The sequence below is a fragment of the Nyctereutes procyonoides genome, unplaced genomic scaffold (genome assembly GCF_905146905.1).
Source record: "Nyctereutes procyonoides isolate TBG_1078 unplaced genomic scaffold, NYPRO_anot_genome, whole genome shotgun sequence".
NCBI lineage: Eukaryota > Metazoa > Chordata > Mammalia > Carnivora > Canidae > Nyctereutes > Nyctereutes procyonoides.
Window position 1 is genome coordinate 14,845,320 of NW_026575037.1, and position 15,734 is coordinate 14,861,053.

General features: G+C 46.9%; 1 protein-coding gene across 3 annotated transcripts in view; it reads left to right on the forward strand.

Annotated features, from left to right (window-relative positions):
- Positions 1-11,678, forward strand: part of PTPN14 (protein tyrosine phosphatase non-receptor type 14) — a 178,460-nt gene extending 166,782 nt beyond the window's left edge. For all 3 annotated transcript variants that reach the window (XM_055319539.1, XM_055319537.1, XM_055319540.1), the window contains one exon: positions 3,816-11,678. In XM_055319539.1, coding sequence (XP_055175514.1) covers positions 3,816-3,944 — 129 coding nt within the window. In that variant the 3' untranslated portion in view covers positions 3,945-11,678. The remainder of the gene's footprint in view (positions 1-3,815) is intronic.
- Positions 11,679-15,734: the final 4,056 nt, after the last annotated feature.

Consider the following 15,734-nt stretch of genomic DNA (forward strand, 5'->3'; position numbering starts at 1 on the left):
CCACTGAGTCCCAAATCAACTCTGTGCCGTGGGGGTGGGGGGTGTGCAATCAGGGTATATATGGCCTGAGTATATTCCAGGGTCCGCCGGAGATACCACTGAGCTCCAGAGGAAGAGGAAAGGCCTCATTGTTATCCCCTCCCCACCTAGCTGTCTTACTGCCCCAATATCTCTCTTTCTTCCCCACAGTCCCCTTCCGTTCTCCATTCCCTGTGAACTCTTCCTCTGCCCGCCACCCCCCTCTCCTTCTGTCCATCTTGTCTGACATGAAAGATGGTTCTGTTCTGAGCTCTTTGGAGACCCATCAAAAGCTGAGCCTCAGTAATGTGATGACATGAGGGCTCATTGGCCACCAGATGTTATTGGCTTGATAGAACATAAACAGCACATGTCAGAGCCAGTGTGGTGCTGAGTGAGGGATTCGGCCATTAGGGCCTCGCATGGACTTGGTGCGGGCTCAGGGTGATTAAATTCTCTACAGTGTGTCCAAACATAGTGGATTTCCTCAATGCCCAGTTGCACGCCAGAACATTCTTTGCTGGACCATGGTCAATCCAAAAAGGACTTCTGTTCCCATTGATATTCAAAGATAGCAAGATGACTCATATTGTTCACTTCCCTTCCCCTAGCACAAATATAGCCAGCCTTATCTGTCCCGTTTCCCATCGTTGCTATTGGTAGACGGTTAGGGGAGGAAAAAAGTTCTCGACTTTGTTCTGCTTCAAACCTGGCTGCTAAGATTCAAAACCCTTCTTTCGGGCGTGGAAACATGTTTAGCTTTTTTGTTTTTTAAGCAAAGAGTTTGACAAGTAAATATGAAATGGTGTGTCTGTTTTTCTATCTAGACATTTCTGCCTTCTTTCCATGGCTTCTGGATTTAGCATGCTTTATATTTTAGTCTGTAATTCATACAGTTTTAATTTTGTCAGTGAAATACCTTTTTTCCCGCTCTGGGAAAAAAAGATTCCTACAGTAAGGTCAGGTAGCTGTGAGGTAGGAATGGGAGGGCAGTCTCCCAGGCTGCTCTGACAAGCCTCTTTGTGGCCCACTGCTTTTGACCACTGAATGTTAGCTTGACATTTTAATGCTTTTACCTTTTTTTTTTTAGAAACCACTAGTTTTATGGTTTGCGATACTCTCTTGCCCCCCTGTATTTAGCTCTCTGTCCTAGATTAGCTCATTATAAAAGGTTAGGTTCTCACTAGCCAACTAATGAGATGTCTTGTCTTGCTGCTTTTCTGAATGTTATCCCTTCTCCTTGGAGTTGAGAGGCAAAAACACCTTCTAGACAAAACTGAGCAAACTGCGTATGATTCCTTGGGGTTGGGGACAGTGGACAGCAGATACTATGGGAGTGAATCCTCAAGGCAACTAGGACTCTCATTGATTTCCAGGGGAACTTTCTTTATCTTGTCTCCAAACTGCCCCTTACCAGATGTCTTTAGGGCTGCATTTTATAGGCTATTGAGATGGCAATGATCATGATGGTGGTAGGTGGAGGTGGAAGTGGTGGAGCTGGAGGTGACAGAGGTAGAGGAAGATGTGTGATCATGGAGGAGATGATGGTGGTGGAGGTGATGGAGGGGAGATAGGTGTGATAGTAGAGGAGATGATGGTGTTAGTGATGGTGGAGGTTGTGGTAGAAGTGCTGCTGATTCAGGAGACAATGGTGGTGGAGGTGGAAGGGGTGGTGATGACAGTGACAACAATGACAGTATTACAGCAACAGCCAACCTATATTGAAGGTTTACCATGTGCCAACACCCTTCTGGGAACCTTACAATTCAAGTAGCCTTCACAATAACCCCATGAGAGAGGTCCTATTAATGCCCTTGTGTGACCAGGAGAATCTGAGGCACAAGTAATGAAGGGAAGTGTGCACATCCCACAGCCAGGAAGTGTGAAGGCTGTGGTTCAGCAGATGAAGCCTGACCTGGGCCTGTGCTCTTAACTTCCATGTGACACCGCTTCCCTGTCAAAACCTTGATGGGAACAGGGAGAAGCAGCTTTAATCTCTCCTGTACCTTCAGCGCCCAGCTCAGTCATGCTCATCAAGCACTATGTTCTTACTTAAGTTCATCATTAGGTGCCTCTAGGTTGTACATCATGGTATCAGTTACTTTGGAGTATCATGTAGGCAAGGACCCGTCAGTCAGCAGCTATGGCGTAGGGTGTACATTTTGGCAAACAGCTTAAGGATCCACATGCCTTTTTCTCTTTATTACTGGGGACTTGGTCCCCTTTAAATCTGTGGTTTGCATTATTGAACTGTTTTTGGAGAAGAGCAACTAATAAGGCTGACATCTGTTGTATCATAGTACACAGTTTGGAAATAGCTGAAATGACTTGTAAAGGTAAGATGAGAAAAGACATACAGCTGGATAAAGAAGAGGTCTGTGTACACACACACACAATGGCGTACTACTCAGCCATCAAAAATTGAAATCTTGCCATTTGCAATGACATGGATAAAACTAAAGAATATTGTGCTGAGTGAAATAAGTCAATCAGAGAAGGACAGTTATCATATGATCTCAGTCATATGTGGAATTTAAGAAACAGGATCATAGGGGGAAAAGGGAAAAAAAATAAAACAAGACGAAATCAGAGAAGGAGACAAACCACAGGAAACTATAAATCATAGGAAACAAACTGAGGGTTGCTGGAGGTGAGGTGGGGAAGGGGGTGGGGTAACTGGGTGGTGGGGATTAAGGGGGGCATGTGATGTAATGAGCACTAGGTGTTATATAAGACTGACGTATCACTGATGTCTACCTCTGAAACTAATAATACATTATATGCTAATTGAATTTAACTAAAATTTTAAATTTTAAAAAGGTAAAAAAAAAAAAAAGCCATACAGCTGAGTTTGTATTGTTTTACCTCCAGTGGTTGCTCAGCCCTTGATAACTTCATGGGAGTAGTATTGCCCAGGTGAAGAGCTCCCAGAGTGGGGGCAGTGAGCTGAGGCCACAGTGGCTTTGCTGACTCCATGATACTTCTGGCCTGGCTGGTCCAGGAAGATGGACATTACTCAACTGAGCCCCTGGTCTGCTCTAACACTGATGACCCACCACATTAATTCCCTTCATTGAAGCTGGTTCTATATTCTCAAAGAATTGACACATAGGCAATTTCATTTAATATTCAATATATCGGGATCCCTGGGTGGCGCAGCGGTTTGGCGCCTGCCTTTGGCCCAGGGCGCGATCCTGGAGACCCAGGATCGAGTCCCATGTCGGGCTCCCGGTGCATGGAGCCTGCTTCTCCCTCTGCCTGTGTCTCTGCCTCTCTCTCTCTCTCTCTGTATGACTATCGTAAATAAAAAAAAAAAATATTCAATATATCTTTTAGTGAAAGGTTTTCCCTCTAACTATGACTATTATGATGAACACCGGGTGTGGTACAGAGGTGTTGAACCTCTACATTGTCCTCCTGAAACTAACATTACATTGTATGCTAATTAACTGGAATTTAAATAAAAACTTTAAAAAAGCAAAGGAAAGCTGAGAAGCAGCCTAGTATCCCAGAGAGGACTCCAAACACTTAAGAATAGGTAGTATTTCTGAAAATGGGTGGGTTTTCCTAACAGACTGGTGTGGATTTAAGATATCCCACCAGTGCCAGTGACACATGACAGCCAGGTTGTCCCGGGGCTAGTATAAGGTCTTTGGGAAGACCCAGAGGGGCCAAGCCCTTTGCTTTCTCTTTTACCTACAGATGCGTGGCGAGCAGAAGCTTCCTGGGCAGGGAAGTGAGGAAGGACCCCAGGGTGGCTTTCTCATCTTAAGATCCTGTGCTTTTTTTTCTTGCAGAAAGTGGAAGTACCCATGATGCTGAGACTCCTCAGGGAGCAAAGGATGTTCATGATCCAGACCATCACTCAGTACAAGTTTGTCTACCAAGTCCTCATCCAGTTCCTCCAAAACTCCAGACTCATTTAACTCCCCCGCCCCGCCCCAGCTACTGGGAGAGGGCCCCAGCTCCATCTGCAGATGGGGAGGCACCTCCAGACAACATCTGCTCCCCCAGCAGGGCGCGGATGGCCAGAGCAGGCAGGTCATCGGCTCCTTGACGACAGGAGCCAAGATTATTCACAAACATCATATATTATTTTATATGAGATAATTTATTTTTTTCCCCTTTTGGATAATTTTTGTGAATCATTGTAATGCAGTTTTCACCATTAATATAGTACTTTTCATTTGAACCTTTTTTTTTTTTTTTGACTGATCTGCATTGTAAATATGTCAGGGAAGGTTGCCTGGTGGATTGTTTGGGGGACAGAGGCATAAAGGGAACACATCTCTAGTGAAGTTGCAGCCAGATGAGTAGCCAAGCCTGAAATTCAGCGGCCTGATTGCTCATGTCCAAATCAAAGATGGCAAGAAAATGAATTTGTTCTAAAATAAGGGCCAAGGCCCTTCCCTGAAGGAAAACAACAACAACAAAAAACACTATTTTCTTGTATTTGGGGGTTCCTGAGCCTTGATGGACACTGGCGTCCTTTCTTCCTTTCTGCCCTCGTCCTCAGCAGCTTGAGTTAAAGACAGGAGCAGCTAGAAGAAATGCGGCCTTTATGATGCAGTAATGGCCATTGCCCAGCTGAACGAGGAGCTCTGGGTTGTACCTTTCTCAACACCCCTTCTTCTGGACTCTGGGGCCCCGTGTTCCCTGCCGGGGACTGCACCCTCAATATTTCGCTACTACTCCTGTTTACTCAGTGGACCCCAGTCTGGTGGTCTTTGAGGCTCTGGGCCAGGCCATCTGTGCAGCTAGGCCTCTTGCCCGATTGAGAGAAGATAATGGGCCGGAGTGGGAAGAGAAAGGAGACGGGCAGGCCCTTGATGGTGTTTCTTATTTAAATAGGATGTGTGTGCTGGACGGGGGCCTGCAGGTCGAGGTGCTGGGTACATTCTGTCTTTCCATCAGTCACCAAGTCACTGGAAAGGTTATAAAGGGAACAGTTGGGAACGCTGATTTATGGGGGCTGTTTGGCACTCAGGTGGCAGGGCCCTGGCCAGGAACCGCAGCGAGGGTGAGCCCCCTCCCAGCTGTGCTGCTGTCCCCCCAGGCTCTGGCCTGCAAGAGCAGAACTAAGCCCACTCAGAACGCTGTAATCCAAATTTTGGCCACTGGATGAAAGATGCTGGGACCTGTCTCGCACGAAGCCCCTCACTGCTTTCCTGTTTTCCAGGCACCCCACCCTCCAGTCACCTTGCAGCTTGGTTCCGTTTGTCTCTTCCTGAGCCTACGCTGGTCCTGAATTTCTTTCTTTTTTTTTTTTTTTAAGATTTTATTTATTTATTCATGAGAGACAGAGAGAGGCAGAGACACAGGCAGAGGGAGAAGCAGGCTCCATGCAGGGAGCCCCATGTGGGACTCGATCCCGGGTCCCCAGGATCACACCCTGAGCCAAAGGCAGGCGCTAAACCATTGAGCCACCCAGGGATCCCTGTCCTGAATTTCTTGGGTCAGTACACAGTAAATCATATTCCACACATTTTCCCACTAGCTGGATTTTAGGCACTTTGCCTCTCTGCTGTCCAGTTTTTCTTGAATGCAACTTTTAAACTGTGGTTTTGTTCTTAGAATTGACATTTGTGGGTGTTCCATTATGCCCTCCCCCGCCACTGCCTTTGTTTTGTTTTGTTTTGTTTTGTTTTTCCTGAGCTGAAAATATTAAGAAAGAATGGCATCAGATCAACCAGAAAGAGCAAGCCTGTGTGACATCCGGTTACCACACAGCAACAGAGGGGTGTGGAAGCGGATTCCCGATGAACTCCTTTGGACTGGGCATCCACTCGGTTTCACGTCTGGCCAGGTGTGGTGGTGGGTCTCTCACTTAGACTCAGAGTATCTGGTGATGGAGGGGCTCCTCTCTTCTACTCCAGAGACTGAAGAATCGGTCAAGGAGGGTAACTTCAGTTATACTCTAGAGATGCTGGAATTTGGGTATTTGTGCTTAGAAAACCATGAGTTGGACTTAATGTTTTCAACGGAACAGAGCTCAGCACCCTCACTGGGAGATGCTCAGAACTCGGCTCCTCGACAGGCAAAGAGGCGGGTTTCCTTTCCTTAGACACTCTTCCATCCTTGCGATGGTCTGCTGTGAGGAGTGTTTTCGGAGTTGGTCTGCGGTTACTGGCTTATCTGGTGCACGACACAAACATTTCTCTTTTCATCTCTCAGGCCCCAACGTGGGCACTGTTAACATCGAGTCTCACGTGGGCAGCATGTAGATCTGCCGTCTCTTTGAGCTCATCACACATGCTCTTCCTTTCAACCCATCCACTGTTGTCACTTGGTGCTGTGGGAATAGTTGTTAATGCACAAAACGCAGGGAAGAAGTGGGTCTGCTGTCCAATTTCCTAGCCAAAGTTTATATCGAAACCCAAAGGAAACCACTTAAAAGTTACTCCACATATTTCATTTTTAAAAACAAATGTTTTTGGTTCTGTAGCGCATTTTGCATTCCTTTTCCCATCTCCAGCGAATGCCAGCACAGTTCCTGTGAAATTAGCAGCAGGCATTGAAAGTCCTTCTAGTGGCATCTGCATAATAATTGCCCAGAGATGCTTTATATCTGGGAAGCAAGCCAAGGAATAAACCTTGAAGCAAAGTGTATTAAATTAGTTATCTAGTTAGAGCTTTTGGAATGAGTTCCTGATGATGTATCAAGTCTGAAGCTGGAGCGGTCGGGGTCTATTTTTTTTTTTTCTGTTTGGATTTGAAGAGAGAAAATTAAAAATAGAGGGGGAAAAAAGAGATAACCATCTCCCAGCAAAGCCATTCAACTCTTTGGGGCCTCTGGTTTTGAAGTTTTCCAGTTGAAATGTGTTATTTCTTTGATCCGTACTCATTTGGGCACACGGAGCCAGCGTTTGTCCTTGGTTAACTGTTGTCCCTGGATGGCAGGGCTGAGTGTGGCGTCTTCATCCTTGAGCTGCGCTGGGCCTGCTGGGCTTATTGGTTCCCTTGGGCTCCAAGGAGACCCCACCTTCCGTAGCACTGACATTTACACACACCTCTTTCCTTGGATGGGAAGTAAGGGAGGATTTGGCTGCATTCGAGAGGGATGTCAAACGTTGATTTTTTTTTTTTTTTTTTTTTTTTTTTTACAGGAGAGGAAAGAGGAATGAGCTGTTCTCAGTGAGAGGGGAACAGTAAGATCAGGAAAGGTGAAAACCTCTCCACATGGAATATTTTGAGCAATATGCTTCCAAGGAGCTTAAATAGAGAGAACTTTACTTTTACAATCTTCGTGATCATGGATTACAAAGAGGAACTAGTCTTTTATCTATTATTTATCTCCCATTGCTTGCCTAAGACTCACTTGGCCATCTCTGGCCCCTTCTTCCATCAGCCTGGTCGGAGGGGCATTGTGGGCCCTGTTGAGAGGGTTCTTGTGGGACCCAACCACTGGCTTTCCCAATACTCACTTAGCCTCTATCTTGCCTACTCTGTGCTTTTGAGGTTGTTTTAAACTCCAGGGGGGCTCAAGAGGTCAGCATTTTTATCCAGCTGCCTACTTCTCTCATCTTTTCAGCTTAATTACAGGTTGACCATGTGAAAATGACAATAGCTGGACCATTTTTTGTTACAGTGACAGAAAATTTACATGAGTCAACCTAATACATACAGTATTTTTTTTCTCCCTGATAGAGTAGGGGTTGCAACACACCATATATTATTTCTCCTCACAAGGGCTAAGAAACACAAAAGCATGTGAAGTGGGTGAGTTGGCTTTGCCATAATGAGCTTTGCACTCAGTGAATGGGTCACCTCCTGGGGCTGGGAAGTCACTCTGTCTGCAGAGATGTTAGTACACCTAGATGTTAGCACGCTCTCATAGGCAGGGTTGGCCATCAGGCACATCACTATGGGATTTTCGGTGGCCACCTTTTTTTGATGTACACCTTGTGTTAACTTAGCAGGCCTTAGCACAGTGCTTATGGCACACGGTGTGTGGACCTGAAGCTGTCCCCAGCCAGAAAACAGAATGTGCTTTTTGAATCTCATTCCTCCACTTCTAGTGACAGGTTTGACGGTGAAAGCAGGTATAGCTGTTGACTTTCTTTTTCGGGAAATATGTCCATCCCTTTGTGGTGGGGGAGTCTAAGATATGTGCAAGGGGGCTGAGACACAAGGGATGGGATTGGGTCAGACTTACGTTACTGATAATCTATCCTCATTCCCCCTCCATTTTGGCAATAACTGTTGGGGTCCTAGAAGAGGAGATTTCAAGAAGTACCAAGTAATCACTGTTGGGATCTTTAGGCAGCCCTATTTGGGCAATTCAGCTTCCTCACATTTGACCAAAGACTCTTCTGCTGCTGTTTAATTTTATTCCTATGTACCAGATGCCCATCAGGCTCTTATTTCATGATTTCTTTGCAAGAACAAAGTAACAATTCATCCAGTGCTGCTTCCAGATGGAGAAATTTGGGTTTCCCATGGATACTGCACAAATTTTCCAGTGGCCTACAGCCTTATGGATGACAAATTAGTTGGCCCTATAGGGTGGAAATCTCTAAAATGTTAAATTATGTTTGAAGCTTCCCTTGGATGCTGTGCAAGAAAATAGAATGGTTCTTGTCTTTGCCTCGGCTTCTGAGACATTTGGGGGCAGAAGACCTAAGGGATACATCTTTGGAAAATAACAAGAGAGATATGAGGGTTTATCCAATCATATCTGCCCATCCAAATATGTTGCCCCTAAAGTCACTGTTGTTCGTGGAATTCTGTAAAACCCAACAGCCAACTTACCTAATATGCAACCTTTATTGTGCTGACTACCTTTAGCTCCAGCTTAATATAACTGCATCTTCTGCAAGGTCAAACTAAAATGTTCCCTACTAAAACGTCCAAGAACCTGGCATATTGAGTATCTGGCATCAATCGATTGCATGAGACCGGATAGTTTATTGTTGTTTGGTGCAGTGAAGTGGGAGGATGTGCATCAGTTCCTATTGTTCAGAGCTTCGGTCAGCCCTTCTATTTTAAAAATAAATTCAAGGACATTTCGTTACAAGGCAGGAGGGCGAGAGCTGATGCGCAGCCTGGCTATGACGAGCATCTGCATAGAAAGTCACTGTGTCTTCTGCGGTGCTTTGGGCCATCAGGGTCATTCGTTTCCCCAAGATGCCATAGGCTTGCTTAGAGAAGTCATAAACGAGGCCAGAGGGGTGGTGTGCCGCAGCACCCCTCGGAGGGCCCGGCTGCAGGGTCCCGATCGGTTTCACCCTTGCTCGTGCTTTTAAATGGCCCTCAGGGCCCTGGGAGAGCTGGGGAAGCTCCAGGATTCGGGTGTGAGCCCGGGGTGCCCGCTCACCGGCCTTCTTGGCAGAGGGCCCTGCCCACCGCCTCACCCCCGGGACGGCATCTCGGCTCCCTGCGAGCCCGGGGCGCACACTCACGCTCCAGGGTCCCCGTCCCCCCGACCGCACTTGTTCCTCGTCTCCCTGGGCAGGACTGTCCTGGGAAGGCACCGTGCTGGGGCCAGGAGCACCTCCCGGCTCAGGGCTCTGCTGCCCCCGCCGCACGGTCGGTCCGCTCTCCCCTCTGCCTTCCCGCCCTTCCCGCGCGAGCCCTGCAGAATAGCGCAGCCTCGGCAGAAGCGCCCTCCTAGGCGGCCTAAATTACACGGTTAGGAAATCGAATTTTAATTCTAAAAAGCTCATAGAGTTTGAAGGATCAAGATCTGGCAAATGGAAAGGGCCAGAAAGAATGGAAAACAGCTGGAAAGTTGCCAGCAACCATGCAGCTGCCCTTTGCCCCCCTCTCCCCGCCTTGGTCGGGGTCGTGGCCGCTCCTCGCTACTGGGGACGTGAGAGCAGATGGAGTCGATGAGCAGCCCCGGCGGAAGCAGCGCGGGTAGCAGAGGTACTTTGTTTCCCTCCAGGGGGACCTGCACGCGGTCCCAGCGGCTGCGGTGGCCGGTGGCCCATGTGGTCAGGTGCGCGCAGCACCTGCCCCCTCCTGACCAGCTCCCTTGGCGCAGCCTCTCCCCTCGGACTGGGCCTGGCCTCTCCCCTCAGACTGGGCCTCGGCCTCTCCTCATGGACTGGGCCTGGCCTCTCCCCTCGGACTGGGCCTGGCCTCTCCCCTCAGACTGGGCCTCAGACTCTCCTCATGGACTGGGCCTGGCCTCTCCCCTCGGACTGGGCCTGGCCGGCACCGTGGGTGGGATGGGTGGCAGGTGTCCAGGGAGGGGCAGGACACGCTCATCACATGCACCTGCTCCTGCCGTTTCTCCCCCAGCCGCCCTCAGGGAGACGCGAACACCTGCTCCCCTGACCGCAGGGTCCCAGGGGGCTCCCAGGAGCGAGCGGGAAGGTCGGGTCGGGTCTTGGGTCGGGCCTTCTCGTCCTTGGGGCGGAGCTGTTTTCGCCCCCATCTCAGGAATGCTGCCTGGAGTGAGTCGGGGTAGCCCTCAGCAGGGGCGTCTGCACGTTGCCCAGGGCCTCCCACCTCCCTCAACTGCAGTGTTAGCTAAGAACTACCTTCCGCAGGGAACCCAAAGCTGTAATTCAGAGCCTTTGTGTTTTTTGTTTTGTTTTGTTTTTCAACGTGAACATCGTAGAATGTTACTGCCATTTCCTTTGGCTAAACTCTCTTGCCAGTCTGGGGTCTTAAAAATCTATTAACCATTTTAAAAGCAAGGTCACTCTTCATCGGAGATGATTTCCTGTGTGTGTCCTTCGTTCCTTCCATAGCCAACTGACTTGAGGATTCTCAAATGGGAAAACGAGAACAGTTTACATATGCAGATGACTATTTAAACATATAACCTTGTGTGATTCTCCTTACATCAAATAACAGGCCAATGTGGTTTGTTTCACTGGACTTCTCGTCGGGTTACTTAACTCAGTATTTTGATGCTTTCCTTGTCTGTGTTTTACAAGATGTTGTGAATCGGGGTCTCATTCGAAACAATTGGCATTTCGTAGATTTCCTATTGAAACGACGTCGGGACAAGTCCCCAGCTTAGACACCAGGCTGTTCTTAAGGCCCTTGGGTCAGCCCACGGAAGCCTTTGGACTCGGACAGAGCTGAAACGCAGGGTGGGCAGCCCAGTGTGGTTGGCTGTCGTGAGCTGACCTGGAAATGTAACCGCCTCGGGTGGTGTTGCCGTGAGACACGCGTTCCAGGTCGGGACTGGGGATCCTGACAACCCTTGTCCTCCCTGTGGGTAGCCGCTTGCTACCCTGCAAGGTGCAAGTCCGTTCTCTTTGCTACAAACAGTGGTTGTCAGGCGAGAGAGGGAGTGAGAGGTCTATAGGACATTCCCTACGTCAGGGGGTGATTAATATTCATGGCAACTTTAATTTGGTATAGCCTCCCTCTCAATTTAATAATATTAAAAGCCTTAAATAAAACTATGCATGCTATTCTATGTGCTTTTTTATATCAGTAAATAAGCTTATGCTTGCCAGTTTTATACACAGTTATGAGGTGTGTAAAACTGACTTTTGACAGTATTTTTTGCACTGTTTCTTCTGTTTTTATAAAGTCTTTAGATAATGGTCCTAGTTGCGTATTGTTTATGTTTTCACCACCCTTGTCATTGCTGTAAAATGTTTCATATGTGCCTTTACAAATGTGAGATCTTTATTCTAACTTTTTTGTAAAAGATATCTATTGACTTCTATATACAATAAACCTTTTTTTTTTTTCAGAGAAAACAGTTGAATCTTCTCTCTTCTGTGTCCTGCATGTTTGCGTTAGATGAAAGGACCCACATCCTTTACTTATTAGGATTATTTTCATAGGCAAAAGGGCCTGGTAAAATCTGCTTTTTTACCATTTTAAAGCCCATTTATTTCTACCCACTTCCATTCCTGTATAACTCGATGGTACTGAAGAATTTGTTCGAAACTTCCAAAGTTATCGTGGCTATAAAAAAACAAAACAAAACAAAACACCTGACGAGGGTGATCACTAGGCAAGTGGAGTGAAGAATACATAGAAAGGGATCTTTCCTACAGATGCTGTGATAACCCTTAGCAAGCATCAGGTCCCTTCCCCGAGCTGTCACTGCCTCAGACCCCAGACTGTCCGCGTGGCAATGGCAGGCCCCGGGCTGCTCTGGGACACATTCTTGGTGTGTCCTTTAACAGCTCCTGTCTAGGTCTTAAGAAAGCTGCCCTGCCCATACTTCCAGCCCATCAACTGCCGTAGACACACAGTGAACCCCTGGTGATGAGGGTGGACACTTTCTTCATGTATCTTTGATGAGTAACAGGGCAACACATTCACTTCTGTGTTAACCCATTTATGCCCGGTCACACTACAAGGAGTTCACCCACTGAGGTCCCAGCTTATTTCACGCCATGTAAATGAGAATACCGTGGGCCACTGTGGGCGGAAAGTGGATGGCAAGCATTACATTGAAATAATTTAATATATTATTAAATATAGAAATTATTAAATATAGAAATAGTTCTATATAAATAATTATAGAAATATAATTATTAAATAATAGGAATTAAATATAGGAATTAATAAATATAGAAATAATTATACAAATAAGTCTGGGTGTACGTTCAATGGGGCAACAAAACAATTATAGTTCTTGAAAGAAAAGACTGATGTTAAAAAAAAAAAAGTGCCGGTGGAAGTGGAGAGAAGCGGAATGGAAAGAAAAGAGGTACATACGCTAATTTGTTTTCTCCTCCATGGACTGAGTAAACAGATGTTTATTTTCTTTGGATAACAAACAGGAAAAAAAGTAGTCTTATCGTATAATTTTGAGATAAAACAGTAATCACCAGTAGACCTGTTTATCTCCAGACTGTTAGCAGAGCTGAGGAAGGAAATTTAAGAAAACCCGGAGAGCAGAAGATAAATATAAGGAAAACATACACAAACACGCAATGAATCAAATACACCTATTTTGTGCTTTTTACATCTTAATAAAAATAAATGGGGAAAAGTTATCTGACATACCAGTTAAGAAGCATAATGGAAGAAAAGAGCTCATTCATAATAGCTAAGGAAAACAGAAAATCTAGAAATGAAGATCAATGCGTAGGACCTATATAAACAACCTAACCAAATGGATAACTCACATTCTTGGATAGAAAGACTCACATTATGGTGAAGTCAGCCCTTTGTTTATCACTCACTCTAATGCAATTCTAATAAATCCCAAATAGCATGTTTGTGGGGGAGGAGGGAAAGACCAAGAGCGGGCTTGGCCAAATGATGCTCAAGTACTTTGGAGGGTTAAAAGTGAGAGAATGGTCAGAACAATTCAAGGGAACACAAACCACTAGCCCTACTAGATACAAAACATTTTCTGGTGCCACAATAATGAAGAAAACAGAAATAAACCTAAATCTTAAAGGAATGATAATGTGACCATTTCAGATCAGCAGAGGAAAATAAATCAGTAAATGATGCTTCCATAAAGGGCTAGCAATTTTGAAAATCACAGATTCAAAGAGTACAGTTGGATCTCTTTCTAGAATATAATTGCAGGTAAAGCAAAGACTTAAAAATTTGATTTATTTCTTCATTTAAAGATGAAAATGGGGCAGCCCCAGTGGCTCAGCGGTTTAGTGCCGCCTTCAGCCCAGGGCCTGATCCTGGAGACCTGGGATCGAGTCCCACACGGGCTCCCTGCGTGGAGCCTGCTTCTCCCTCTGCCTGTGTCTCTGCATCTCTCTCTCTCTCCCTCTGTGTTTCTCATGAATAAATAAATAAAATCTTTAAAAAAAAAAGATGAAAATGATCTGCCTTTTTAAAGCAAGTGTCATGAGAAAAAAAGTAAAAAAGTGAATGGACAAGCAGGGAAAAAAATAGTTTCAGGACATGGCAAGGAGTTAATAGCCCAAAATGCATTACGAATCTGGCTCTTGGTATCAGCTCAGGTCATGATCTCAGGGTTGTGAGATCAAGCCCCGCAATGAGCTCCTCGCTCAGTGGGGAGTCGACTTGAGATTCTCTCTCTCTCTCCCTCTGCCTCCACCCACTCACTCTCTCCAATCAATGAAATCTTTAAAAAATAAAAATAAAAAATTATTATGAGAGACCTGATTAGCAAGATAGGCAATAGCCGTGAATATCGACTCACAGCAGGAACGCAGGCATTCCAAATTACAGCAGAAAAGTGCCCGATCTCATTAACAATTAATAATCTCATCAATGCACAGCAAACAAAACACTTCACACAGTAGACCAGCAAAAAGAATTCAAACAGTACCTTGTTACGATGGTACAGGAAAACAAATACTACAAATATCCTATCTTCTTGGTACCCGATGCAGTGTTTTAAAAAGGAACCGTGGCCATACTTATTCCAATTCCAAAAGTTTTCACTACTGGGTCCTGAGATTGCACTTTCTAGGACTCTAGGCCCCAAGATGCTACCACCTGGCCGCTAAGGTCTATGTGGAGGACCGTGCCTCTGGCACTGTCCATAATACCAGCAACCTGGAAAAGCCACACGTCCATCGGTAGAATGAGTAAATTATGAGACATTCAGTGCAATGTTCTCTGCAAAGTATGAAGCAAATCTGCAAATGCTGGAATGAAAAGGGGTCCATATTGTGAAGTCCGAGACGGAGATGCGAAATCCTATGTCAGTACCATCCTGCCTTTGTTTTGCTCGTCTATTTACCTACACCCCTTACATGGGCAGATGGGGAGAATCGGGACCACCGAAGCGCAGGGCTTCCAGGGGTCACCTCTGGGGAATGGGGCTGGACAAGAAGAAAGAACGGCTCGCTTTCTTCCAGTATTATTTACATTTACTGAGAAAGTATTACTTTCAAAACGTTTATAAAACCTACAGAAATGGGGAGAGGGGTCCTATGCTTATTTTCGGCTTGGCTAAATTAGCACCCTAAACTCCCTGCGGCCAGGACCCGGGCCTCACCCAGCCCTCTGCACTTGGAGAGAGATACAGGGTGCTTTGCATACAGGAGGTGTTCAATAAACTTCTTGCACTTCGCTGAACAGAATGCATTGTGTCCCCTGCAGCCCACTGTGTGCAGCTGTGTGTGCGAGACACACGTGTCCGTGGGGGACGTGCACGCGGACGGGAGTCCACGAGGCCGGAAGGATGAAGGAAGTCAAGCTGCTTGCAGTTCCTGACTGTGACGGGAAGCTGAGGCGTCCACGCCACGGGGCTTTCATTATTGCGGGTGGGGAAGTGGCCGTGTTTGGCCTGCAGGAGTCCCGCGGGGAAGCGGCGCCCACGGGCCGCGCCTGCTAGCAAACAGGCCCGGGGGCTGCCATCCGGCTGCGGGAGCCGGACTCCTGCCGGCCACGCAGGGAGAGATCACGGTTTGCTCAGTAACACAGGGTCGGTAAGGAAAAAAAAAAAATTTTTTTCCCTTCTCAAGCTTACCCTGGAGTGTTTCCAAGGCAGGAGGGTACTGCATTACAGCAATCAACAGAGTGAGAAATGGAAAGTCGGCTTGCGGGCGGAGGAGGGGAAAAAGAAAAGTCAAGAACGAAGCATGCGTGAGGCCCCTTCAGTGCATTACAGGGATTCCAGCTACCAGACCGAAGACTCCAGACACACTCCCCTGCCGGGGGGGGGGGGGGGGGGCCTCGGGTCACTCCACTGCACCTTCTCTCCCCCTCCACGGGCACTGAACCCTGAAAGCCACCGCGGCCCACACGCCTCCCCCCACCTGCACCCTCACCCCCCCACCCTGCTGAACAGGTGTGACTGCGGCTCCCGCCGCCCCTGTGAGATCCTCCCCAGACATAAGACGAAC